Below are 25,876 nucleotides of genomic sequence, written 5' to 3'. Positions count from 1 at the left end.
TCACCGCCGTAGCAATTTGGGTTTGATCTTGATTGTTTGATAGGGGAAACTCTCCCGGTATCGATCTCTACTTGTTGTTGATGCTATTGAGTGAAACCATTGAACCAAGTTTATGTTCAGATTGTTATTCATCATCATATCACCTCTGATCATGTTCCATATGATGTCTCGTGAGTAGTTCGTTTAGTTCTTGAGGACATGGGTGAAGTCTAAATGTTAGTAGTGAACTATGGTCGAGTAATATTCAATGGTATGATATTTAAGTTGTGGTGTTATTCTTCTAGTGGTGTCATGTGAACGTCGACTACATGACACTTCACCATTTATGGGCCTAGGGGAATGCATCTTGTACTCGTTTGCCAATTGCGGGGTTGCCGGAGTGACAGAAACCTAAACCCCCGTTGGTATATCGATGCAGGAGGGATCGCAGGATCTCAGAGTTTAAGGCTGTGGTTAGATTTATTCTTAATTACTTTCTTGTAGTTGCGGATGCTTGCAAGGGGTACAATCACAAGTATGTATTAGTCCTAGGAAGGGCAGTACATTAGCATAGGTTCACCCACACAACACTTATCATAACAATGAAGATTATTTAGCCGTATGTAGCGAAAGCACTAGACTAAAATCCCGTGTGTCCTCGAGAACGTTTGGTCATTATAAGTAAACAAACCGGCTTGTCCTTTGTGCTAAAAAGGATTGGGCCACTCGCTGCAATTGTTACTCTCGCACTTTACTTACTCGTACTTTATTCAACTGTTACATCAAAACCCCCTGAATACTTGTCTGTGAGCATTTACAGTGAATCCTTCATCGAAACTGCTTGTCAACACCTTCTGCTCCTCGTTGGGATCGACATTCTTACTTATCGAAGATACTACGATACACCCCCTATACTTGTGGGTCATCAACTACCCTTGCCCACCGGGCTACCGCGTCCCCGCCGGCTGGAGCCTAAGCGCCGGCGGCGTGCTGGTCCCTCCCCTCCCTCAGGGTACTGCGCGCCGGGCGGCCATCACGAACCACTACTACCTCGACCTCACGCCAGAGCAGCGGATGAATCCCCGCTGGCATCCCGATAACCAGCATACTTGGGACGCCTTCTTCATCAATCGGCGTGAGAGGGCGCTCGCCAGGTATGAGGAGGACGGTCTGCCTCCTGGGAACTTCCACGAGGCCGGCCGTCGGCTATGGTGGTACGGCCGGACTCTGCAGAGCGTCATGGACTACATCACGGCCGGCGATATCCCCCGCCTGCGCTGGCCTCAGTTCGAGCCACGAGCGCCGGCCGACGACAGCGACGACAGCAGCGACGACGACAGCGACAACTTAGAAGGCGACGACTACCAGTACAACGGCGGCGACTATGAAGACTACGAGTATGCATATTATACGCCTAGGCATGAGTATGACTAAATCACTCCAAATTTCATGTATCATCAGTGCTATCTCGAATCAATCGAATCATTCGAAAATGGACACCAGAACACATCACGGATAATATAATTCACGTGATCCATTCAACAAAGTTTGGTACAATAAATTATTACACATCATTTCTTCCCTTGTGTCCCTGCTTGCTTACGATTGGGCCGTATCCATGGAGCATCCTCATCATTTAACTTAATGCTTGGGTCGGTGTTCACTTTGAAGGGCGGAATTTCACCAAACATATTATAATCTTCTGACATGTCTGTCTTGTCCTCCACTCCCACGATGTTTCTTTTCCCTGAAAGAACAATGTGGCGCTTTGGATCATCGCATGATGTACTGATCGTTTTCTTATCTTTCCGTTTCCTCGGTTTGCTACTCATGTCCTTGACATAGAAAACCTGAGCGACATCTTTCGCTAGGACGAATGGTTCGTCAAGGTAACCAAGATTGTTGAAATCCACCATTGTCATTCCGTATTGCTGGTCCACCTTTACCCCACCTCCTGTTAGCTTGAACCATTTGCACCGGAACAAAGGGACCTTAAAGGAGGGTCCATAGTCAAGTTCCCATATCTCCTGTATGTAACCATAATATGTGACCTTTTGCCCATTCTCGGTTGCTGCATCAAAGCGGACACCACTGTTTTGGTTGGTGCTCTTTTTATCTTGGGCGATCGTGTAAAATGTATTCCCATTTATCTCGTACCCTTGGAAAGTCGTTATAGTCGAAGATGGTGTCTTGGCCAACATGTACAGCTGATCTACAACCTTATTGTCATGCATTAAATGTTTTCTCAACCAACTGCCGAAAGTCTCCATGTGGGCCTTCCTAATCCAGGATTCAGGCTTCCCCGGGTTGTCCGAGCGTAAAATATTCTTGTGTTTCTCAAAGTACGGAGCCACCAAGCTGGAATTGGTCGAAGCTGTGTGGTGTGCTTCGATCGGAGAATGGCCGTCCATACATATCGTTGATTTCCTTCCGATCGTGCCTTTTCCACTTAGTCTCCCCTCGTGCCGCGATCGAGGAAGACCAATCGGCTTAAGGTCAGGAACAACGTCAACACAAAACTCAATTACCTCCTCATTTCCATAGCCCTTGGCGATGCTTCCTTCTGGCCTAGCACGGTTACGAACATATTTCTTTAATACTCCCATGAACCTCTCGAAGGGGAACATATTGTGTAGAAATACAGGACCGAGAATGGAAATCTCTTCGACTAGGTGAACCAGGAGGTGCGTCATAATATTGAAGAAGGATGGCGGGAACACCAACTCGAAACTGACAAGACATTGGACCACATCGTTCTGTAACCGTGGTAGAACTTCTGGATTGATTACCTTCTGAGAGATTGCATTGAGGAATGCACATAGCTTTACAATGGGTACTCGAACATTTTCCGACAGGAGCCCCCTTAAAGCAATCGGAAGCAATTGCGTCATAATCACGTGGCAGTCGTGAGACTTCAGGTTTTGGAACTTTTTCTCCGCCATGTTTATTATTCCCTTTATATTCGACGAGAATCCAGACGGGACCTTCATACTGCTCAGGCATTCAAAAAAGATGACCTTCTCTTCTTTGGTCAGAGCGTAGCTGGCACGACCTTGAAACCATTCCGGATGCCGGTTATCAGGGTCTTTCAAACGTTGCTAGTCCTGCCGTGCTTCCTTTGTATCATTTGTCTTCCCATACACGCCCAAGAAGCTTAGGAGGTTCACGCAAATATTCTTCGTAACATGCATCACGTCGATTGCAGAGCGGACATCTAGGACTTTCCAATATTCTAGCTCCCAGAATATAGATTTCTTCTTCCACATGAGTGCGTGCCCGTCAGCTCCCTTCGGAATTGATTGTCCGCCAGGACCCTTTCCAAAGATGACTTTCAAATCCTTGACCATATCAAATACCTCAGCACCAGTGCGTTCCGCAGGCTTCGGCCGGTGATCTGCCTTGCCGTTGTAATGCTTGCCTCTCTTTCTTACTGGATGAATTTTCGGAAGAAATCGACGATGCCCAAGATACACGTTCTTCTTACAATTTGGCAAATGTACACTGTCAGTCTCATGTAAGCAGTGCGTGCATGCATTGTATCCCTTATTTGATAGTCCCGAAAGGTTACTAAGAGCAGGCCAATCGTTGATGGTTACGAAAAGTAACGCTCGTAGGTCAAATTCCTCTTCTTTGTGCTCATCCCACACACGGACACCAGGTCTGCCCCACAACTGTAAAAGTTCATCAACTAATGGTCTTAGGTACACATCGATGTCGTTGCCGGGTTGCTTCGGACCTTGGATGAGCACTAGCATCATAATGAACTTCCGCTTCATGCACAACCAAGGAGGAAGGTTGTAGATGCATAGAGTCACGGGCCAGGTGCTATGGCTGGAGCTCTGCTCGCCAAAAGGATTCATGCCATCTGTACTTAGACCAAATCTTATGTTCCTTGCGTCAGCTGCAAAGTCTTTAAACTCTCTGTCGATCTTTCTCCATTGCGTTCCATCTGCGGGGTGTCTCAACTCCCCGTCCGACTTACGGTCCTCTTTGTGCCATCGCAACAACTTGGCATGCTCTTTGTTCCTGAACAGACGTTTCAACCGTGGTATTATAGGAGCATACCACATCACCTTGGCGGGAACCTTCTTCCTGGGTTTCTGGCCCTCAACATCGTCACCAGGGTCATCGCCTCTGATCTTATAACGCAATGTAGTGCATACCGAGCATTCATTCAAATTCTCGTATTCACCGCGGTAGAGGATGCAGTCGTTGATGCATGCATGTATCTTCAGAACCTCTAAACCTAGAGGGCAGACAACCTTCTTTGCTTCGTACGTACTGGAGGGCAACTCGTTATTCTTTGGAAACATATTCTTCAACATTTTCAGCAAGTTTTCAAATCCCGAGTCAGCTACACCTTCCTGTGCCTTCCATCTCAGCAAATCCAGTGTGCAGCCCAGCTTTTTCAGACCATTATCGCATCCTGGGTAAAGCGACTTTTTGTGATCCTCTAACATGCGATCCAAATTCTCCCTCTCCTTTTCAGTTTCGCAGCGGCTCCGTGCATCAGCAATGGTCCGACCAAGATCATCAGCGGGCTCATCACGTGCCTCTTCTTGATCACCTTCCCCTTCACCTTCAGCATCCTCCATGAAAGTATCACCGAAATGATCAAGATAGTTTTCATCGATGAAATCATCCCCTTCTTCATCTTCTTCCATTATAACTCCTCTTTCTCCATGCTTGGTCCAACAATTATAGCTTGGCATGAAACCGTGCCGAAGCAGGTGTAGGTGAACTTCTCTTGAGGAAGAGTAACCCTTCTGATTCTTACAGTCAACACATGGATAGATAACAAAACCCTTCTGCTTGTTCGCATTAGCCACTACGAGGAAATTTTTCAAACCCGTAGTGAACTCGCCGGAGAGTCGGTTACCGTACATCCATTGCCGATTCATCTGCATTATTATAATATAAAATATATAATTAACCATCATGCATTTGTTAAACTAAATAGAAATTAAACAATGAACTACACACATGCATATTTTATCAATGACACATGAAAGGTTCAAGTTGCTAACCGCGATCGAGGAGGAAAAAATAAATGAGGAAGCTCGATCAAGTGTGGCTCCGACACTTCATATCATGTTGGTTTCATGCTCTTGGGGCATTTCATCAAACACCTTGTGTGCATAAGAGGAGCCAAAAGCAAACCAACACCCCCTTGTAAAGTTTGTGAAGAGAAGTGGCACCAAATGGCTAAGTGCTGTGGGCTGGACGGTATATATAGGGGAGGGGCTTTAGTCGCGGTTGTCCTGGCCAACCGCGACTAAAGGCCTTTGGGCCAGGCCTGAGGACATTTAGTCGCGGTTGGCCTGGCCAACCGCGACTAAAGCCCCTCCCGTCCACCAGCTGGCCACCGAGCGCGCTGGGCCCAGGCCTTTGGTCGCGATTCGCCTCCCGAACCGCGACTAAAGACCACATTAGTCGCGGTTCGTGTAATTTCGCGACTAATGGGGCTGGACGGAAACCCTTTTTTCTACCAGTGGCTGCTCCACTGCGGGCACCACCAACTCCACCGCGAGATGATCGTCATCACCAAAGGTCTAGATCTAGGACTGCATGACTGGATCGACAACTTTTACCGTGCCCACGAAACAAGTTGATGTTGAAACCCTAAATATATGTCTCCCTCTCCCTCCATTGGTTTTGAGTTTGGATGCTTCTCAGCGATGGTCCCATGGGAGTCCGTCATCCTGCTACTGCTTTTTATTACCAGTCTTTCTTTTAAGGGTTTTTTTTTAATCTCCAGTCAGTAAGGGAGGGGGAATGGAAGCAGCGGGATATATAGAGAGAAAAGAAGATTTCTTGATAGGGAATTAAGGGGCGTTAAGTCACGCACAGGAATTAAGGAGGATGGCTTATATTATCGAAATATCTGAAAAAGCTATCCGGCCTTTTTGTCAGAGGGAGTACCTAGTGTACATTACATGAATTTTTGTCATCTATCCCACATTTTTTGCAAAAAAAATTATTCACGTGGATTAATGCATGATATTTTTTGTTCACTCCTTCCACCACGCTAACTAAAACACACGCTAAATCTAGAGAAAATATTGCTCATATAAATTTATGGTTTATCATGTACCTTATGAACTGCAGACAGCTACATGTTATACTTCCCCCATCTAGGTTTACATGGTTGGTTACTCTTGTCTTAAGTCAAACCTCTTTAAATTAGAAAATTTATAGAAAAAGTATCAGTACAATATCAAATCAATATCACTAGATCTATCATGAAACGTATTTCACAATGCATTTATGTTATAGATGTTGATTTTTTTCCATGAATCGTGGTCAAAGTTAAATAGAAAGATTTTTTAACACAAGCTAAATAGGCCTTATGAACCCAGGCAGATGGAGTATTTTTTTTTGTTTTTGTGAGGGGCAGCTTGATGGAGTATTTAGTATTCCATATGTCCCGAAAGGTTGTCACAACTTTGTTTAAATATTTATATATCTAGACGGGTTTTAATGTGCAGATACATGCATATCTAGACAAAATTGAGACATTTTTTTGGGACGGAAGAGTACTACAAATTACATGTAGAAGATAATCACATGTCATTAGGAGAAATCTAATGCCAAATAGTACTCTTTCACCATTCCAATAAATAAGTCGGACGTGTATTTCAAATTTTCACTTTGACCAAGAATTAGTCTAAGTATATGAGGACTATCTGGTGAAAATTGATGACATTAAAAAGTGTATTTCAATATGAATCCGACAGTATCAATTATGTAGTATATAATGCAGATATTGTTGCTCAATTCTTGATATCAAAGTGTATTTCATATCACTATACATGTCACTAAACTTGTTTTCATAATGCATTTACTGCATATTATAGATGCTGATTTATTTATATGAACGTGGTTAAAGTTAAACACGCTTTACTTAAGACAAACTAAATAGGCCTTAAAGGGGAATATTTAATGGAAAGTGCTGAGCGTCCCCCGGGGGATCGGATCTTCTGATCCCCCGCCTCCAACGATTGACACGTGTCCTCGGGACCACTCAAAGCACATGGGAAAAATTGCCCCACACTCACGAAAAGAAAAAGGTCTCCGCCTCACACGCACATGCGCTCCTGGACCTCGCTCCTGGACTTGTCGCCATGGGCGTGGTCAGCTTGGCCCTGACCGGCGTCCAGCTCCGGCGAGGTTGCCATCCAGCTCCGGCGAGGTTGGCGTCCACGCCACCTCGCAGCAGATGACTCGCGTGGTCGTAGCAGTAGTTGTCCACCATAGCAGCAGTCGCTATCTGCCTTTGCAGCGACCGCCGATCTCCATGGGAACATTGCCCCACTGTCGCCGGAGAAGACCGTGGGAACCTTTGCAGCATCCCGGTCTCCTGCTGGTAGCACCGCGGACCGCCGGTAGTAGCATTGCTGACGAAGGATTGCAGCATCATGCAAACTCCCTGGCAGTGCCCCGCAGGTGGCGTGGTAGCACCGCCGTCGATGGAAGGTAGCACTGCCGGGCGTCACTTGTAGCAACACCAGGCGCCCATAGTAGCAACGCCAGCCGACGGGCGCTGCTGGCAGCAAAGCATGGCGCCGCTGGTAGCAACCCTGGCCGCCCATAGTAGCAACGTCGTGCGCCGCTGGCAGCAAAGCATGCCGCCCATAGTAGCAACGCAGGGCGCCGCTGGTAGCAACGATGGGGGCCGCTAGTCGCAACGCCCGGAGGAGAGGCAGCTTGGGGAGGCGTCCTCGCAGAGGTGGAGGTCGGAGGCGGGGCGGATCACCGAGGTGGAGCCATGGCGCGTTCGCGCCAGTAGGAGGAGAGGTAGGGTTTGGGGCAGCGCACTCACGGTGCTGGAGCCTGAAGCCGGCGGCGGGACGGCTCGCCGAGATGTAGCTCGATGGCGTGCTGGCGACGGGACGAGGAGGAGGCGGGAGAGGGAGGGATTTGGGTGGCGCGAGGCGGCGAGCTTGGGCGCGGCGGCGCGACGCAGGCGACTAGCTTGGGCGCGGCACAGGTGACGAACTTGGGCCCAGCGGCGCTGCGCCATGGCCTATGCGGTTGTGGAGTACTAGTTTAGAAAGGGATAAGGTAAAGGAGGGAGAAAGCCAGGGATATGGACGACCCACACGAGTGGGTCCTACACGGACACGCGTCGCCTTGCGAAGGAGGAGGACGGAACGCTCCGTTCCCCGGGGGAACACGATCATTTTCCATATTTAATACTCCATGCATGCTTAGCCTGGTGGCCGTGCCAAGGTCCCCCACAAGGGTACCATTAATATCATGCTACTGTATACTAGTACATGACAACATGAATAATTAATTTTGGTGAAATTTTGCTAATCTGTGGATATGCATTCCAATCTTGTGCTGGACATATATCTTTCTTATATAGTACTACCAGACATAAATTGTTTAGATTTGGGTATCCATTCATTAAATGGTCTTATTAGAAGCAATTATATCATGATACTGTTATATATCATATTCAGATATTATATATTGCGTGGTTGCAACCCAAGTTTTCCCCAACTGTTGACAATAAACCACAGTTTTTCCCAAGATCGAATCCTCATTGAACAGGAGTGCAACTAAGAAGAAAAAAAAAATGTCTCGTGTTGGGACCTCTCTCTCAATTTCATTCTTCTTGCTAGCATTAGTCTTTGTGGTACTCTCTCTCTCTCTCCAAAGAACAACCATTTCACAGGCTTTTATTTTCTCCAATAAAGAATATATCTGTGTGTTGTTTGATTCCAACATATGTTAACCATGAGCCACGATCAAATTTTCAGGCTGAGGTCTCCGGGAGCAAGAACGTAAGACCATATCGACCGGTAAGTTTGTACTCCCTCCGTCCTATGAAACTTGTCTGAGATTTCTCAAAATTTGGATGTATCTAGGTGCTATTTAGTGTCTAGATACATCCAAATTTAGATAAATCTCAGACAACTTTCATGAGGCGGAGGGTGTAGTAATATTTCCATGACGCTGGTGAAACGAAAAATAGTTTGCTCATTATTTTGTCCTACTTCTATCAATTATTAACTTGCATTTGGATTTCTAATACAGGCTGGTGCAGAAGGATCTGTCCCCATGGAAGGTACGACATGCATAATTTATTGTTATGATTCATTCATACTACTCCCGGGTGGTTTGAATATTGTACATAACAAATTATTGCATTATGTCAATCAAATAAGTAATCATGTTGCTTACGAATAAACAGAATGCCCAGCAAAATGCGACATCCGCTGCTCAGCTACGTCACACAAGAAGCCGTGCAATTTCTTCTGCAACTACTGCTGCAAGAGGTGCCTGTGTGTCCCGTCCGGCACGATCGCCAACAAGGAAGAATGCCCGTGCTACAACAACCTGAAGACCAACGAAGGCAAGCCCAAGTGCCCTTAAGTGAAAATCTGCTTGCAGCCATGCACACATGTACCATCCAATGTACGATCGCCTCCATATTTGCAATCATTTTAGTTGTACCAAATAAATCATTTCGTTGTATTGAAGTTAGTGATTCTAGTATAAGGCCAACATTATCGTCGCAGCCAGAACAAAAGATTGGTAAAGATGTTCTCTATGAATTATCCATTCTAGATGGCGCAATTTAGGGTATCTCTTTTTTTTCGAAGTTGACGGGGGGGGGGGGGGGGGGGGGGGGTGGGGGGTCCCCACCGTTATTTAGGGTATCTCTGATTTGCAGGATTTCAAAAAACGCAGGATTGCAACATCACGCCTACTTAAATCTTACGAAACTTCGCCGTTGGTTTGCTTGCACCACTGCAAAACAAAGGAATCTCCACAAATGATTTAAGTGAACTGATAGTTTCCTAAGAAATTGAGTGCAAAGAAATTCATAGAAAAAAAAATCATTCAATCCTAATATCGAAAGTCACGTACATAAAATGTCTAATCCTCCATAATTTCCGTGAGAAGTCCTTAAGATCAAAGACGTCTTTGGCGTCTCAACATTGTGAGAAACTGTTTTCTACTATGAAGGAATTCTATGAAACATCCTCAAACTGGCACACATCAGAACATAGCAACAAGGCCTTGACAGGTTAGATGACGACCAGCATAGATTTACAGGAAACTGAAAATGAGAATATGCAACATGCCGACCACTGGTTTCATTGAGGGACCAACCTCACACTGAGAAGTTTTGACTAGGCTGGCACAGATGACAGTTACAAGTTCTACAACCCCAGCAGCAGTAGCAATGGCCCCCAGCCTAGTAGACCCTTGAATTACCCCAGCCATATCGATCAGTTTCAGTAGCCATGGGCTCATGGAGCACAGCACAACACAAAACAAAGCCCACAACTGCTGACTACACCGAAAGTTAATAATGTACCTCACATGCCAACAGCTATGTGACTATCTGCAAATCTGAGCATACCTACTAGTCGATGAGCTGTCGAATAGTGAACTCATTTCTGTTAGATAATGGAGAACACTCTGCCAGCCTCTGCAATGCACGCAGCTGAGTTACAAGCAGTGAACATATAGCAGAATAAAGCTTATTTCATTGCTATTATGGACTCAGAGTCTCAGAGGTAGGTTGCACGAAAGGAGTTTCAGAGTTGATTGGCAGGATACATCAATGGAATGAAGTGGGATCTTATTTTGCTGACGGGTCGACATAAAATTGCTTATGGTAATCTTCTCATGATCACCGATTAATGGCTACTGCATGTACAGAATTTGAATAAATATTTACACGGAAATATTGAATTGAAAAAAAAAAGAATGGTGGGCTGCAGAAACAACGTGTTGTCGCAATCACAGCCTCTTTCTTAACATTGTTCGGTAAATTTTCCAAGTCCACACAAGAATGAACATCATGAGAAGCAAGGCCACCGCCGTCCAGAATATGATCAACCACGATGGCATCGACTTTGGAAATAGGCCTGTTTCAGGAGCCATCAACTTGGTCAGCATAATAGGAGGAGACAAATGCTACTTGCAGGCACTGAGAAATTTGAAGTAGCACTCACCATGTCCAAACTTGATGCAGATCAGAAGCTCTATGATGCATATAGCCACCGAAAGCCAACAAAAAGACCCCACCTTTTTTACCGGTTTCCTGGAATCATTTATCACGTAAGATGATTAACTTTAGCAAGATTGTCTCCCTGTATCTATGAATATGTGAGAACTGACAGCAAGTTACACTGGGAAAGGATGTTATTGTTAATTTCTAATACGATATTATGCACAGTTTACATGCAACCAATGTCTAGCAGCAAGTAGCCATTAAGTGGTGCACATGCAGAGGCATTTATCATGTCAGGAGTAATACAGTTCAATAAGCAGTGTGTTAGCCTACAAGAAAGTCGAAAAATTCTCCTCTTCGAAAAGCAATGGTGCATATAGAGGTAAATCATCCAAATTTTGTGCAAACCAATGTTAAGTCTGCAAAGCTTGAAGCTCATGTGTTGAAAAGTTATACCTGTCCTGCAAGTATGTATTGTATTCGCGGATGGTTGGTATCGCAATCAACCACCAAAGGACCAGTCGGTAAACAATCAAGGGGTTCCGGGGAGGAATCCAAAGGCAGAATTTAAGAAAGAACGTGTTTAGCTCGATGGTCATGAAAATTACACACAAGCTTAGAACTTGGATGAATCTCCAAGGACCAAGCAGAGGATACCACTCATCTTTGTCCCACTGTGCTGGTGTGAACTGACCTAGTGTCCTTTTCACCTAAGGATAGGCAAAAGATGAAATAAGTGAATTCATGAATAAGGCTCCCACCTTCAATGTCTAGAATAAAAACTGGCACATTTTAACGACATAGCACTTCAAATCGAAATTATGATAAGTATAACACACAGACAGCACAATATAACCCACGCAGGCTGTTTGTGTCTCCACAAGCAAAAGAAATTTTAAAAAAAGGATCTGCAAGACCTAAACATCAAGCTCAAAGGTTTATATCATTACGTACTTTTATTGGATGTAACCAACAGTAAGCTATATTGTGTGTTAGTAGTTCAGTAATATATCAGTTCTGCCAATGGCAAGCATGGAAATGTGCAGGTAGTACTGTCCAACCAGCAGAATGTCTGTTTCTTTAACTGGAAGTATCCATCTTAACTTGAGTTTATGCAAAATTGACAGTAACAGTATTTACATTGGTCAGTTTGGGCACTACGGTTAAGGATTATTTGGTGCAGTTGCAGAAGATCTATTATAAACCATGAGGTTTGAACTCTTGCACCCAAAAGTTTTAAAAAGTGCAGAAGAGCCAAGGAATAAATGAGGTTTCTCACTAAATCTTGCATTCGCTAGATTTTATCATATTACAATGATACTAAGTAGGATAAAACATCACCTACAACTGGGGATAAAATAAGAAAAAATCAATTCCACTGCACGCTTTGCTAGGCAGCTCATTTCCCTAACAACCAATTAACATACCTTGCTGATAATATTGGGCTGGCGACTTAAGCCAACCCATTCATATGTCCTCCCATCGAAGTATCTCACTGTCTTCATTCCAGCCCAGATACCTGGATCACAGATTAAAATGTCCCCATTCAAGAACATGACACAGCGAAGAAGAATAAACCAATATGAGAAAACACCAAGAATTATCAATAATGACAGAGATCATAACTGTCTCTAAATTTAATGCATTTGCATTTAGAAAAGCAAATTTATTTCGTACAAGTACCACAGCTTTGCTGCTCATTCAAAAACCACTAATATCTCACTAAACAATAACAAAGAAAAACAATACTCCGTCATTGCAATAAGCAAAGGTGTCCAGTCAATTAATGGAGCACATAGTTGGTTCCACCATTAAGTTTTATGTATCGTGTAGGGATATTAAGTGGTGATTATCAGAAAATCAGATGCCACTACATCAACTTTACAATCTAGGTGAACCGTTCTGCGAATGGGGTAATAAAGCCAATGAGCACAATGTTCACCTTAATATGTGCTAAATGCAGGTATCCAGTTCAAAAAACAAATACACTATAATGTATAGATAAAATAACAGAAGGCACATAAAAATCTCACCGAACCAGTTGCAGATCATTATGTCTAGAACAATGCTATCCCACCAGCATTCGTTAAAATTTGGCAACATATGACGAAAAGTCAGCTGCAATTCATACAGGATTACTTAAGGAACTGTTGATTATCCTTTTAGACCGGAAATCATGATTCAAGATACTGTAGTGAAAAACCTGACCGCATGAGGTTGTAAGAAGCACATACCTCCATTAACTCAAAGCCAATTGATAACACCCATAGAAGTGGTTGATTCCGTATCATTATAGCCTTTCCCCACCATCCAAGGATATGGGCAATTACAAACTCGTCAAAAAGGATGTCCTAGAGAAACCTATATTTAGATCAGTAACTTGACATTTTCTACAAGAAAGATCAGTAACTTGAAGCATCTCCAAGATCATGATCAATCAGAGAAATACAACAAATAAAATTGAACAAGGGTAGCAGGTTTGTGAATGAAGTCATCATACATAAACATTGTTAAACCTGCTTTTTGGATGATCAGGTACATATATGCGGCAGTCAGTTCCATAAGATCTTTCAGGTAATTCTGTCACGCAAAGGTACACAAATAAATATTTCTTTTTAATGCCATAAAGATCCACAATTAGATCAGATATGGAAAACCAACTGCCTTACCAACACCAAGATCCGGGTGAAGATACTTCATAAATTGCCTAGCATCATCACGAGTCTGCAAAATGAAACAGAAGGACATATGACTACTAATTATAGGTTCTTCTTTTTCTCTCTTTGCCAGTAAATTAAAAAATATTTTCTAAATACATATAAAAGTGCTATACTACACAATTAAATTTAGAATCTTAACTTTTGACCTCATATTTTCTGACACAGACAACTACCTATCTTCTTATAAAAAAGTAAAGACCTCATATCTTTCTGTTAGCATTCTGGCTACCCATAGGCCATAGGAACAATACTTGAACATGTTAGTGTAATGTCTGGGGAGTTTGCTACTGCATAAACAAGTTTTCAGGGTGATGCAGAGAAGGGATACCCTGACACTTTTACCTATTGTGTTTTACTCTCTTAACCATTCTATTTTCGCAAACAGATGTGTATTTTACATCACGTTGTAGCATACTTGGCACTGGCACACCTTATGCTTTCAACATGTTCTGCCAGATGTTCTGATTGCCAATCAATGCACTTCTTTTTAATCAGTGCAATAACAGATTTATTTATTTTGTGTAGAAAACTAAGCCGAAGTACTAGTAAAATGCTGTTCCCTGTGGTAAGCAAGAAACTGAAAGAAACTTTTGCGCCGTAAATTAGCAATGCTTTTGACAGGTCCACGAATCTGAAAAGTCTAGTAGCAATTAGCGCTTTTTTGAACAAGATTAAGAAAAACACTTTACTCACCTGGAAAAGCAAAAAAGTGAGGGATACAAGGTAAACAACTGCCATCCCATGGACCAGGCGCCAAATTGCAGGATGTGGTCTGATGAGCACACTGAATCATATCGGAAGTAAATGTCAGTAACCGTTTGCAGAAATCTCTGTAACTTCTAGAACAAAATTTGTGGAGAAGGCTGCAGTGAGCAATGGTATTTTTAGGGAGCGAAATGAAGAAACGTTTTGTTTGCAAGCAGAAAAGTGTGAAGCAGAGAAATATTCAGCAAAAGTGGTTCACTCATAGTAATGTAATACCATAAAGAACATAAAATTTATAGGTTCTCTGTGAGTGCGACTATAAAACTGATACATCAGGAGAAAGAGATATTCCAGATCATACTCACAAGCAAGCTCAAAGATATTGAAAACTTGAAATCAAATATGAAGCACAACCGATACCTCCTTGTGTTCAATAGCAGTGTGTAATATCTACATACATGCCTATCATTTCGAAAGTTACAGTTAGGAATTGTGGTACAGAGTTTCCGGAACTCACGTTGAAGGTGCCTGAAGAAAAGAATAAGCCAAGAAAACAGCAATCATTGCGAAGACACCCCTGTTGACAAGACAAAAATATTAATACACAAATTTCTCTAACTAAAATGGGAATTAGCAGATAAAGGGCGAGACAGTAATGGGGAAAGTTTGTGATCTCTACTGCGGATACCTTCTAACAGATATTAAATTGGCAGTACATAGAAGTAATGATCATTTTCTAGCCTAACATAAATAAAATACCTTTTCACAGATGAGATGCGGTCAGCAGAGAAGCTTCCTTCTGGATTAAAAGCGCCACTTGCCCAACTGATTTAAAATACAAAGCAATTTTCAATTAAGCATACAGCAGCTTTGCGATTTTTTATGCATTTTCGTAGTGATTTACGATGCTAAAATGTCAGTGGCTCAACCATCAACAATGAAGAAACATGTATCGTTGCAAAAAACTATCCAGCAAATTTAAAATTATTCCACGGGTAAAAGATATCCAGCTCACATTAAAAAGCAGGTTCCCATCAGTAACAATGAGATTGTCCGTGGTCTGTACGCCCATGCCGTCCATGGATCAACTTCACCGAAATTGCTGACTGGCTTTACACCATTGCACTCTCTGCCAATATATTCTCTACTAGGTTTATCATGACCATTGGCCTCCATGGTAACAACCTCGGCAATTTAGTATCTGTAGAATATCCATAATAGCATATCAGAACAAATACTGTCCTCCAACAAGAACTAAGTGGCTAGGAACGAGTATGCTTGCTAAAGATGCACAGCATCTCCAGTGAGACAAATGACTAACATCTGAATAATGTACAAGCAGATACTGGTGGTACATCAAGAGATGACCGAACACATCTGGAAATAAGCACTTCAAGGAGGAAAAAACTAAATTTGGCATAAACACATCGAGCTGCACTTCAGAAGCATCACCAAGCTTCACAACTTGCAGTGGACAAGTTTACTATTCTAGCTCTAGACACTATGCAGGCGAACGGTTCAGAGTAGCATTCTGGCTAGGTGAGGTAGTGAGGTTCCTACAGCAATGCTCACAAGTCACAACTTGTGTGGCTCTGGTTGTTCCAGGATAACAAAAGGGGCTGTCTGCTGTAAGCCTACAACTAAAGGCTTTCACAGAAAACCAAGCATGAAAGGCTGGGACAGAGGAAGATGGGGGAGAGGAAAAGAAAATGCATTTGAACTTGAATAGGACTCGACCGAGGAAACAATTCAGAAGAAATAGAACAGCATGATTTAGCTGCTGCTGAAGCCGTACACCTCCCTCTCCAAATTAAGAAAACAGAAAAGGTGAACGCAGCAGCTTTTCGCAATGCCGCAAAAGTTCAGGAACTGGAGATGCCCGCAACAACCAAATCGAATCTGCTGGTGGCATTCTCCACGCATAGATAACTGATGCGTATGGAGGAATTGGAGCGGTCTGATTGAAGTGTGGGTCTCTGTTGAGAACTTGAGGTTAACGGGGGGAATTTGGGTGTTTTTGTGGAGCAATGCGACTGAAGAATCAAGGGAAAATACAAGTTTTTTGGAGGATATGGTGGGAAAAGAAAGAAAACACCTACGTGGAGGAAAGCGATGGCCGCCCCGGCCGTATGATTGGCTGGCTCTGGTGGAGATCTTGGCCGCGGAAAACGATCTTCCCGCTCTTCTTCTTCTTCTTCGACTCCTCGTTGCTCTCAGGTAGAGAGAGGGGGACGGTCCGAGAGAGGGGGAGGGGGAGAGGGAAGACAGACAATGGAGGCTAGCCGTCGCCGCCGAGAATCTTCTTATAGGAGAAGATGGTCAAAGGAAGGGGGAGAGAGAAAGAGTTCTCTGCGAAAGAAATTGGATGGGAGAGAGAGAAAAGGAGCAGTTTTAGTTTAGGGTTTATGCTGATTCTCTCTCTCTCTTGGCAGTGGGTCCCGTAAGAAAAGTGTACCTTGATTTCCTTCATTTACACTAATTCCAAAAAAAATCTCCTCTAACATGGTGTTTTATGTTATGTTTTTGTTGACAGGGAGCAAATGATTCACCTCAAGTCAACAAGAAAAAACATAGTAACATAAACATCATATGTACCTTCTATTTTTAGATCTTAAAATAGAAATTCTAATTTGGAGAATAGGGATTGAAGTTAGTCAATTCGGAGAAATACGGGATATGCAATACTTCCATATATCCAATTTGAATAGTACTTGTACAAGAGAGGCATTCAATCTAAGTTATGTTTTTTTAAGGGAGTAACCTCTGCGGAAATACCTAGTGGAATCTTGATCTAGGTGGACCTAGCTTTTCAGAACTCGAAAAATGATATTTAAAAGTTTCAAAAAAAATGCATATATATATTACATTGATACTTACTCATGCAAATATTTAATAAAAAATATATCTGGCCTACAATAAAACGAAAAAAATATTTAAGTAACACTATAATGATTGGCTTCAAATTTCTTAAGGGAATACAAATTTCATTTTCTCTTTTTTGTATAGGCCGCATATGTTCATATTTTGCCTTGAAATTTGCACATGTCAGTATCACGGTAATATGTACATGCATGAATTTTTTCAAATTTTATAAAACTTTGAAATAGCATTTCTTATATTTGAAAAACCAAGTCCTAGACTCATGTCCACTGAATCTGGTTAAGGTAACCTATGCCTTTACATCAATGCATATAGTGGTCGTATAAAGAAAGTTTGCCATCCATAGTTAATGCAAATTATGGAGCACATAAATTCGATATATGAATCAATCAATGAAAACATGAGTATATAACAATTATGCATCACGTAGTATATAGTATGTCGCCAATCAGTATGGCTGGAGATAGATGATTGCATCGAGACACGGGAGGAGAAAAGACCAAAATTATATCTACTGTGCCACCATATGGATAGCCTGTAAAAAAAATAAAAATCTCTAGTCTTTCTACGTTGTTATTTATGCAACTCCGTATCAACCAACATTAACACCTACATGAAGTTTATCCTTAGTTTTGTTATTGATTTCATTCAATCAATTACCAAACATATTTATGAGAATAATTGGTGGTGAAATAGTATATGTAATATGCACAGTGCACCACAAAAGATTACCAGAAGGACATGAGAGAAACAAATACTCAGTTGTCTCCTCCAGGTCACATAAACATATTTTGTACTGATTCCAATTTTTCAGTCAAGTTGTATTTGGTCATCAAATCTTTCTACCGAGAAACCACACGCAAAAAATCTGAAGTGGGAATTTTTATTTTCATGAATATTTGCAAAAAAGTCTTATATGTGCATTTATGATGTCAACGTACATTGGATTTCACCAAGAAGACTTCCAAAAACCAGCCTCCAAACAAAGCTATCCAGATCATCTGATAAATGTACCATGTGCGCAGAATATGTATATGATGGCCTTCAGAATTTAAGAAACACATGATCCATGAAAGTACAACGCAAAATTGGTGTGGTGGGATAAGTGCGAGGCCATAAACGAGGGTAGAAAATTTCGAATGGACCCTCTAGAATAGTTATTGGCTCACCTGACACGAGTTCACAACTTTTTTTTCAAAACACAGACGTATACATTCACAAAGAAATACATACACTTACCCTATGAACGCACACACAACCTACCCTCATGTTCTTTGAGATACTAAATCTAAGAAACTGATCTTGTGGGTCGTGAGATTGACACTACAGGATCCTCGCTATCTTCGAAATGTTGCCTCTCACTTAAGAATATTCATCCTTTATAAGACACCAAAGCATCAAACCTAGGATTTGATCCCTAGTGGGTTGGGGGTAGCACTACTCTCCTAACCATCCAACCATATGTTGGTTCTCACACGAGTTCTTAACTGGTCAGTTGTATGTGTTGTGCCGACTATGTAAGTATTTTACTTTTGCATACACTCTCTTTCTATCGGTAATTGCTCCCTCTTTTAAACAAATAAGACTTATGGCTCCTTTGATTCGTACGATAGAAAAAACATAGGAATAAGAAAAAAAACAAAGGTTGGGATGTCATGCACATTTGAAGCATATGGGAAGATAAAGTGTGTTTGATTGTAGCAAAGAAATGTTTTCATGAGGTATGGCCTAATGATTTTCCCATAAGATTTACACTACAAGATTCCTATAGGATTAATTCCTACAAGATGTGTTCCTATGAATCAAACAATTTGTATAGAAAAATTTCCCATGGGATCCAAATTCTACATAATTCCTTTACAAATCCAAGGAGTCCTTATGTTTTTGGAAAGTTAAGTTAAATATATTTTTAGGAAAAACTATCAGCAACCGTTATATTTTGTAAATGTCATATAAAATGTAGTTTATGATGTATCTAAAGATATTAACATTCTATTCTACTCCCTCCATTACAGAATTCCTGTCGTAAATTTGTGAATAGATACATCCGAATATGTGACAAGAAATTTGGAATTGAGGGAGTACATGTTAATGATTTTTTTCAAAAACTTTGTCAAAAAAAATATGACTTGTACATTGGAATGGAGGTAGTATTATGTACTCGTGCAGCTCTGTGTAAATACATATCTTGGTTATGACTGCAAGTAAATCTCGAGCCTGGTGAGCGGCTCAAGATCACTTCTTTTTTATCTCGACTTCTGATCATTTCGAAAAAAATGGTTCAGCTGTAGGTGTCTTATATAGCTTATTAATTGAAAACTGAACCGATCTTGAGGCAACGCTAAATCACTCGAGTAAACTCATAGCTCGAAACTATGATTATGTATAACAATTGTGTAATATATTAAAAAATAAATAATATAATTTATCACCTTATATGTTGTCGGTTAGATTTAGTCCTCATAAGGTGGATGGAATTTAAGAACAAAACCTGGAAGGTTAATCTATTACTTATGTATGTTTGGATGGGAATTTTCTTCTTCTATATATGAAAGAAACATTGAAATAAAACATTGTTTTCCATAGCTCAAAACTAGCTTGAGATCGACTCAAGAGCGTTATGAACCATATTTTATAGCTCGACCGTTTACTCGATGCAGCATAAACTCGCTGGAATCTTACTATGAGCAGAGCTAAGGCTACTTCAACTCGCTCAAACTTGACTTGTTTGCATTCCTAATACTGGAAAAAAATGGTGTGGAGATTTTTGGCTTCTAGCCTCTGGTGAAAACTTCGTCTTAAAAATCAAAAATCACATCTACGAGTGTCGTCGTGGCGAACGAGCAGATGCCATGGGATGGCTTAACTTGGGGCCGAATGGGCGCTAGAGGATTCGGGGGAGGGTGCGCGACTAGATGGGATGAACTTCCGGATGCTTTCCTCAAGAACACAACCAAAGACCGGTATGCCAGAAGAGAGACAAGAGGAAGAACTCTTTACTAGATCGCTAGCTTCATTGATCTCAACATGTTTACAGGTTCTTGGATGCGAGGTCTATCGTCTAAACTCCACTGTGAACACGCGCCCGTAAGAGGCAGTGCCCCCTCTCCTTATATAGGGGAGAGGGTGGCTTACAGAACAAGAAACCCTAATGGCATCTTTGACTGGACAAACTACTTTACAAAGCTACTTTAATCATGGATGACGACGGGGTCTTCTTTAATCAGGGACGCTGACGTCCTTCGGCTTCTTTCAGCGTCACCTCTCTCTTTGGCGCCAGGCCTCTGATTAAAGCCACTTTGCTTAGCTCATCCTTGTCTTCTAGCTCTGAAGAGAATCTTTGACCAGTCCTGCCGACTGGCCCTTCTTTCCGGTATCTTCTTTACCAGGTTCCGGTATACCCCTCTTGGGGATACCGGCTTAGCTTCACTTAGCCATATTCTTACCTTTGTGTTCCGGTAAGAATATTAAACCGGTATCTCGATGGCTCAAACCATCCGGTTTGGCATGACTTTGGCATACCGGGGGTCATCCCCCCAACATTAGTCCCCGAAGCTGGTATAGTCTGGCGGATTCTATCCTACAGACCATGCCAGGTTTTCATGTTTTTAGGATACCGGTTTAATCTCTCCGGCTGTGAGCTTGGATCCGGCATCTTTGCCCTTATTTGTCTTTTCTCTCTTTGCAAGGCATTCCCCGGCATCTCTTTTCTCCGGTATCATTCGCATTTATTCCTTCCTCGGCGTAGTCGAGAATATCTCGGGCCCCGCGCCTGTCAGTGACATGCGCACTGTTAACTGGCGCGCCAGTGTCAGTTGTCATTTCGCTTCGACTCCCGCGCGTACATTAAATGCAGCACTGCGGATCCCACTAGCCACTTCGGATCTGTGTGTGCCTCCGTGTGCCCTCCTATTTTTTCGCGTGTACCTCCTTGCCACGTGGCGGCCCGTGGAGCGAACCGTCGCGGCCCGCGGAGCGAACCGCCGCGGCCCGACGGTTTTCGGCCCACCTTCTCTCTTCTTTATAAGGAGAACTGCCCCTTCTTCTTCCTCTTCTTGCATTCTCCATCTTTCGCGCATAGTGTTCTTCGCTCGCTGTGCCTCCGCCGTTCTCCGTCCGCCGTCGTCCGCTCGAGCTTTGCTGCCCGGCGAACTCACGCCGCTTCTCCGCCGGACCTCGCCGTGCGGAAATCCTTCGCAGCGCCTCTGTTGCGACCGCCGCATTTTCTCTTCTTCGCGCCCTTCACCGCTTCGCCGTCGACGGTGCCCGTCGGCGACCGTAGGCCTGCTCCTTCGCCGGTGAACATCCTCCCCAGTGACCGCGCCGCCTCAGGTTAGTACCAATCTCATTTTGCTTGCCATTTGTTTGTTTTCTAGATCTTGGGTCGACAGTGTTCTTATTTTCTCTTTTTCTTCGATTTTCTTCTTACTCGTAGATCTTCACACGGGGTTCAACTGTGGGATTTCTGTTTTTTCGCCTCCAATCCAATGTCTAGCGAGGAATCTTCATTTGCTTCTTTTTCTGCTTCCTCCTCCGGTAGCCGGCGTAATCCATCTTCCAGTAGATCCGCAGCTTCAAATCCGATGGATACCGATTCCGGCAGCCATCAAGAATCCGGTAGCCAACGAGAGTCCGGTAGCCACCTAGAATCCGGTAGCTCTAGCCAAGCTTCCGGCGTAGAGCCTTCCCCTATCACTCGTGGAGCCTGGATGGGCTCCAATGTTACCAAATACGAGATCGATTGGCTATACCGGTCCCGCAGGATTCCGGAAGGAGTAACCTGCCGGCTTCCTGGTGACGAGATCGAACCGGAGCTCCAGCCCGGTGAACATGTAGTTTTCCTTGCTCATTTTGAGCGTGGCTTCGGCCTTCCTGCTTCGCCTTTTTCCGGGAGTTCCTAAACTTTTATGAACTTCAACCTCATCACCTCCCTGGCAACGCCATTTTTTATCTTTCCTGCTTTGCCACCTTCATGGAGGCCTACATCGGCATTCGTCCCACTCGTGAGACGTTTGCCCGCTTCTTTGCTCTGCGGATCAATTCCGTTCAGGGCAAAGAAATTCCTAAGCCCAAACCGCCCGTGCAGTGCGGGTCTTGCATCGTCGGCTCCCGCCAAGGGAGCACTTTCTTCAAATTCTCCGGCCTCGAGTCCTGCCGCGCTTGGCAAGGTACCTTCTTCTACGTGAAGAACGACGGCCCCGCGAACCTCATCGATCTACCGCCCTTCAACGCGGCGCCGCCCAGCAGAGCCAATTGGAGCTACAACCCGAAGACGGATCACATTGAAACCAACCGGGTGGTACGCTTCATGGCAACTTTGAAGAAGGAGACCAACATCTGCTCGGATGATATCATCCGCACTTTTATCTCGCGCCGGGTGCTTCCTCTTAAGCGCCGTCGGCATAGAATGAGCGAGATGTACGGTCCTGGCGATCCCACCAAGATCACCGGTTGTCCTCTTAGCAAGAAGGACGTCGTCCGCAAGGCTAGGCAGATCTGCCAAACTGCCATGCCGTTTGACTGGGAATGGGGCTTCCTTCCCCTCAGCACTACTAACCCTCCGACCCAAGAAGTAAGAGATTACGCAATTAGGGTCGGTTTGCCGGTAACTTTTTACTCTTATTAACCTTCTTTTTTCTTGTTTCAGGCCAAGGACCGCTTCCCCACCATTCTCGCAGAGCGGCGTGGGATCTGCGTGAAGCGTGCGCTTGATTCCTTCGATCCGGATCCTTACATCCATTGGAGGGATCTGAAGATGGGCAAGACTCCGGCTTCGCGCCTTGGCAGATCTCCGCCGAAGCCAACCGGCTCTTCTGATGATCTGACCATGCTTGAGGTACTTTTCTTTTCCGGTTTCTTATACTTCTTTCATTATCGCTTTTCTGCGAATCTTTTCTTAGCTATCTTCAATTCATAGACCCACGAGCACGCGCCGCCCTTGCGCGCCGAGGCCGGTCATGAGTTTGTGGACAAGCTCATGGCCCAGAGCCAGAAGCACAAGGCGCCGGCTTCTGATGCCCGTTCCAGCCAGGCCCCTCCCTCTAAGCGCTTCCGGACGGAGCCTTTGGGGGAGAAGGAAGTGGGCATGCGGCGCTACGGGCGCAAGCAGATGCCGACCGCCTCCGGGTAAGTTTCTCGTTTTCTTGCTTTCCTCTTTTTGCCAAGTTCTTTTTCCGGTTTCTCTTTTCCAACCATTTTTCTTTCTTTTCCTCAGCCCTGCGCTCAAGCTTGGCTCAAGGCCAGCGGGCTCTGAAGGTTCCGCAAGGACCTCAACCCCTCCTCCTCGCTCAAGCCCGGCACCATCTGGTGCCGGCAACACCTCTACCTCCCCTCTGGGGGGCACAACAAGTTCGGGGCGTGCAGCCCCTACACCGCCAGAACACCGCACGGAGGAGGATTTTTCCTTCCCTCCAGAGAACCAGGATACCGGCGCCAGCAACATCGGTGCCGGGGAAGAAGCTGCCGGGCGGGCGGAACCTTTGGTTCCTCCCGTCCTTGAAAAGAAGACGACTTCCGCGCCGGAACCTTCCGTGCCGGAAAGTTCCACCTTGGGTGGTGCTCCTACCGCGCCCCCTTCTTCAAGAACTGCACCGCCGCCGCCACCGGATGCGCCTCGTGCCAAGCCTGCCGGGGCCGCTCCAACTGCGCCGCCGCCTAAGCTCTCCAAGCTTATCAAGGGGAAGGCGACGGCCTCCAAGGCTCCCTCTGACGGTCAGCAGTCCCTGGTGCTGCACGTCTCCAAGGCTGCTAGTGATGTCAGTGATGGCGTGTATTTCACACGTTCGTTGGGCAACCCCAAGAGGAAGGTATGATGCGCACAGCAGCAAGTTTTCCCTCAGAAAGAAACCAAGGTTTATCGAACCAGGAGGAGCCAAGAAGCACGTTGAAGGTTGATGGCGGCGGGATGTAGTGCGGCGCAACACCAGTGATTCCGGCGCCAACGTGGAACCTGCACAACACAACCAAAGTACTTTGCCCCAACGAAATAGTGAGGTTGTCAATCTCACCGGCTTGCTGTAACAAAGAGTTAACCGTATTGTGTGGAAGATGATTGTTTGCAGAAAACAGTAAAACAGTATTGCAGTAGATTGTATTTCAGTAAAGAGAATTGGACCGGGGTCCACAGTTCACTAGAGGTGTCTCTCCCATAAGACGAACAGCATGTTGGGTGAACAAATTACAGTTGGGCAATTGACAAATAAAGAGAGCATGACCATGCACATACATATCATGATGAGTATAGTGAGATTTAATTGGGCATTACGACAAAGTACATAGACCGTCATCCAACTGCATCTATGCCTAAAAAGTCCACCTTCAGGTTATCATCCGAACCCCCTCCAGTATTAAGTTGCAAACAACAGGCAATTGCATTAAGTATGGTGCGTAATGTAACTAGTGACTACATCCTTGAACATAGCACTAATGTTTTATCCCTAGTGGCAACAGCACAACACAACCTTAGAACTTTACATCCTTTGTCCCAGGTGTCAATGCTGGCATGAACCCACTATCGAGCATAAGTACTCCCTCTTGGAGTTACAAGCATCTACTTGGCCAGAGCATCTACTAGTAACGGAGAGCATGCAAGATCATAAACAACACATAAGCATAACTTTGATAATCAACATAACAAGTATTCTCTATTCATCGGATCCCAACAAACGCAACATATAGAATTACAGATAGATGATCTTGATCATGTTAGGCAGCTCACAAGATCCGACAATGATAGCACAATGGGGAGAAGACAACCATCTAGCTACTGCTATGGACCCATAGTCCAGGGGTAGACTACTCACACATCACACCGGAGGCGACCATGGCGACGTAGAGTCCTCCGGGAGATGATTCCCCTCTCCGGCAGGGTGCCGGAGGCGATCTCCTGGATCCCCCGAGATGGGATCGGCGGCGGCGGCGTCTGGAAGGTTTTCCGTATCGTGGCTCTCGGTGCCGGGGTTTCGTCACGGAGACTTTTTATAGGCGGAAGGGCAGGTCAAGAGGCGGCACGGGGCCCCACACTCTGGCCGGCGCGGCCAAGGGGGGGCCGCGCCGCCTATGGTGTGGCCCCTCCGTGGCCCCTCTTCGTCTCTCCTTCGGACTTCCTGGAAGCTTCGTGAGAAAATAGGCCCCTGGGCTTTGATTTCGTCCAATTCCGAGAATATTTCCTTACTAGGATTTCTGAAACCAAAAACAGCAACAAACGACAGCGGCACTTCGGCATCTTGTTAATAGGTTAGTTCCGAGAAAATGCACGAATATGACATAAAGTGTGCATAAAACATGTAGATAACATCAATAATGTGGCATGGAACATAAGAAATTATCGATACGTCGGAGACGTATCAGCATCCCCAAGCTTAGTTCTGCTCGTCCCGAGCAGGTAAAACGATAACACGAGATAATTTTACGGAGTGACATGCCATCATAATCTTGATCATACTATTTGTAAAGCATATGTAGTGAATGCAGCGATCGAAACAATGTATATGACATGAGTAAACAAGTGAATCATATAGCAAAGACTTTTCATGAATAGCACTTCAAGACAAGCATCAATAAGTCTTGCATAAGAGTTAACTCATAAAGCAATAATTCAAAGTAAAGGCATTGA

At 44.2% G+C, this 25,876-nt stretch overlaps 2 protein-coding genes across 4 annotated transcripts; one reads left to right on the top strand and one right to left on the bottom strand.

The window, feature by feature from the left end:
- The first annotated feature begins 8,554 nt into the window (after positions 1-8,554).
- On the top strand, positions 8,555-9,440 carry LOC127338071 (peamaclein). The gene is made up of 4 exons (XM_051364331.2): positions 8,555-8,623; positions 8,748-8,789; positions 9,025-9,055; positions 9,182-9,440. Exons 1-4 carry the CDS (start codon positions 8,564-8,566, stop codon positions 9,361-9,363), a joined length of 315 nt encoding a protein of 104 aa, XP_051220291.1. The 5' UTR covers positions 8,555-8,563; the 3' UTR covers positions 9,364-9,440.
- Positions 9,441-10,467: 1,027 nt separating this feature from the next.
- On the bottom strand, positions 10,468-16,722 carry LOC127340803 (CDP-diacylglycerol--serine O-phosphatidyltransferase 1). Of its 3 annotated transcripts, none has more exons than XM_051366547.2 (13): positions 16,482-16,722; positions 15,398-15,583; positions 15,142-15,207; positions 14,900-14,959; positions 14,371-14,461; positions 13,627-13,681; positions 13,458-13,537; positions 13,192-13,308; positions 12,991-13,075; positions 12,385-12,476; positions 11,414-11,667; positions 10,959-11,047; positions 10,468-10,871 (listed from the first exon to the last, which is right to left on the bottom strand). In XM_051366547.2, exons 2-13 carry the CDS (start codon positions 15,556-15,558, stop codon positions 10,744-10,746), a joined length of 1,278 nt encoding a protein of 425 aa, XP_051222507.1. In that variant the 5' UTR covers positions 15,559-15,583; positions 16,482-16,722; the 3' UTR covers positions 10,468-10,743. The 3 variants fall into 3 exon arrangements, with proteins under 3 accessions (XP_051222507.1, XP_051222509.1, XP_051222508.1); XM_051366549.2 differs by lacking the exon at positions 16,482-16,722 and adding an exon at positions 15,704-16,433; XM_051366548.2 differs by lacking the exon at positions 16,482-16,722 and having other exon boundaries at positions 15,398-16,433.
- Between the last annotated feature and the right edge of the window lie 9,154 nt (positions 16,723-25,876).

This window comes from Lolium perenne, chromosome 3 (assembly GCF_019359855.2).
Source record: "Lolium perenne isolate Kyuss_39 chromosome 3, Kyuss_2.0, whole genome shotgun sequence".
In the NCBI taxonomy this organism is placed as follows: Eukaryota; Viridiplantae; Streptophyta; class Magnoliopsida; order Poales; family Poaceae; genus Lolium; species Lolium perenne.
The sequence above is the reverse complement of the archived record's forward strand: the minus strand, read 5'-3'. Positions and strand labels throughout refer to the sequence as shown.

Excerpts from the sequence above, each read along its gene's own strand:
- LOC127338071 (XM_051364331.2), top strand. The coding sequence starts at position 8,564 with ATGTCTCGTGTTGGGACCTCTCTCTCAATTTCATTCTTCTTGCTAGCA. Across the intron at positions 8,624-8,747 it reads TGCTAGCATTAGTCTTTGTG|GCTGAGGTCTCCGGGAGCAA; the intron begins GTACTCTCTCTC and ends TCAAATTTTCAG. Across the intron at positions 8,790-9,024 it reads ACGTAAGACCATATCGACCG|GCTGGTGCAGAAGGATCTGT; the intron begins GTAAGTTTGTAC and ends TTTCTAATACAG.
- LOC127340803 (XM_051366547.2), bottom strand. The coding sequence starts at position 15,558 with ATGGAGGCCAATGGTCATGATAAACCTAGTAGAGAATATATTGGCAGA. Across the intron at positions 12,477-12,990 it reads AATGATCTGCAACTGGTTCG|GTATCTGGGCTGGAATGAAG; the intron begins GTGAGATTTTTA and ends TCTGTGATCCAG. Across the intron at positions 11,668-12,384 it reads AGCCCAATATTATCAGCAAG|GTGAAAAGGACACTAGGTCA; the intron begins GTATGTTAATTG and ends GCCTATCCTTAG.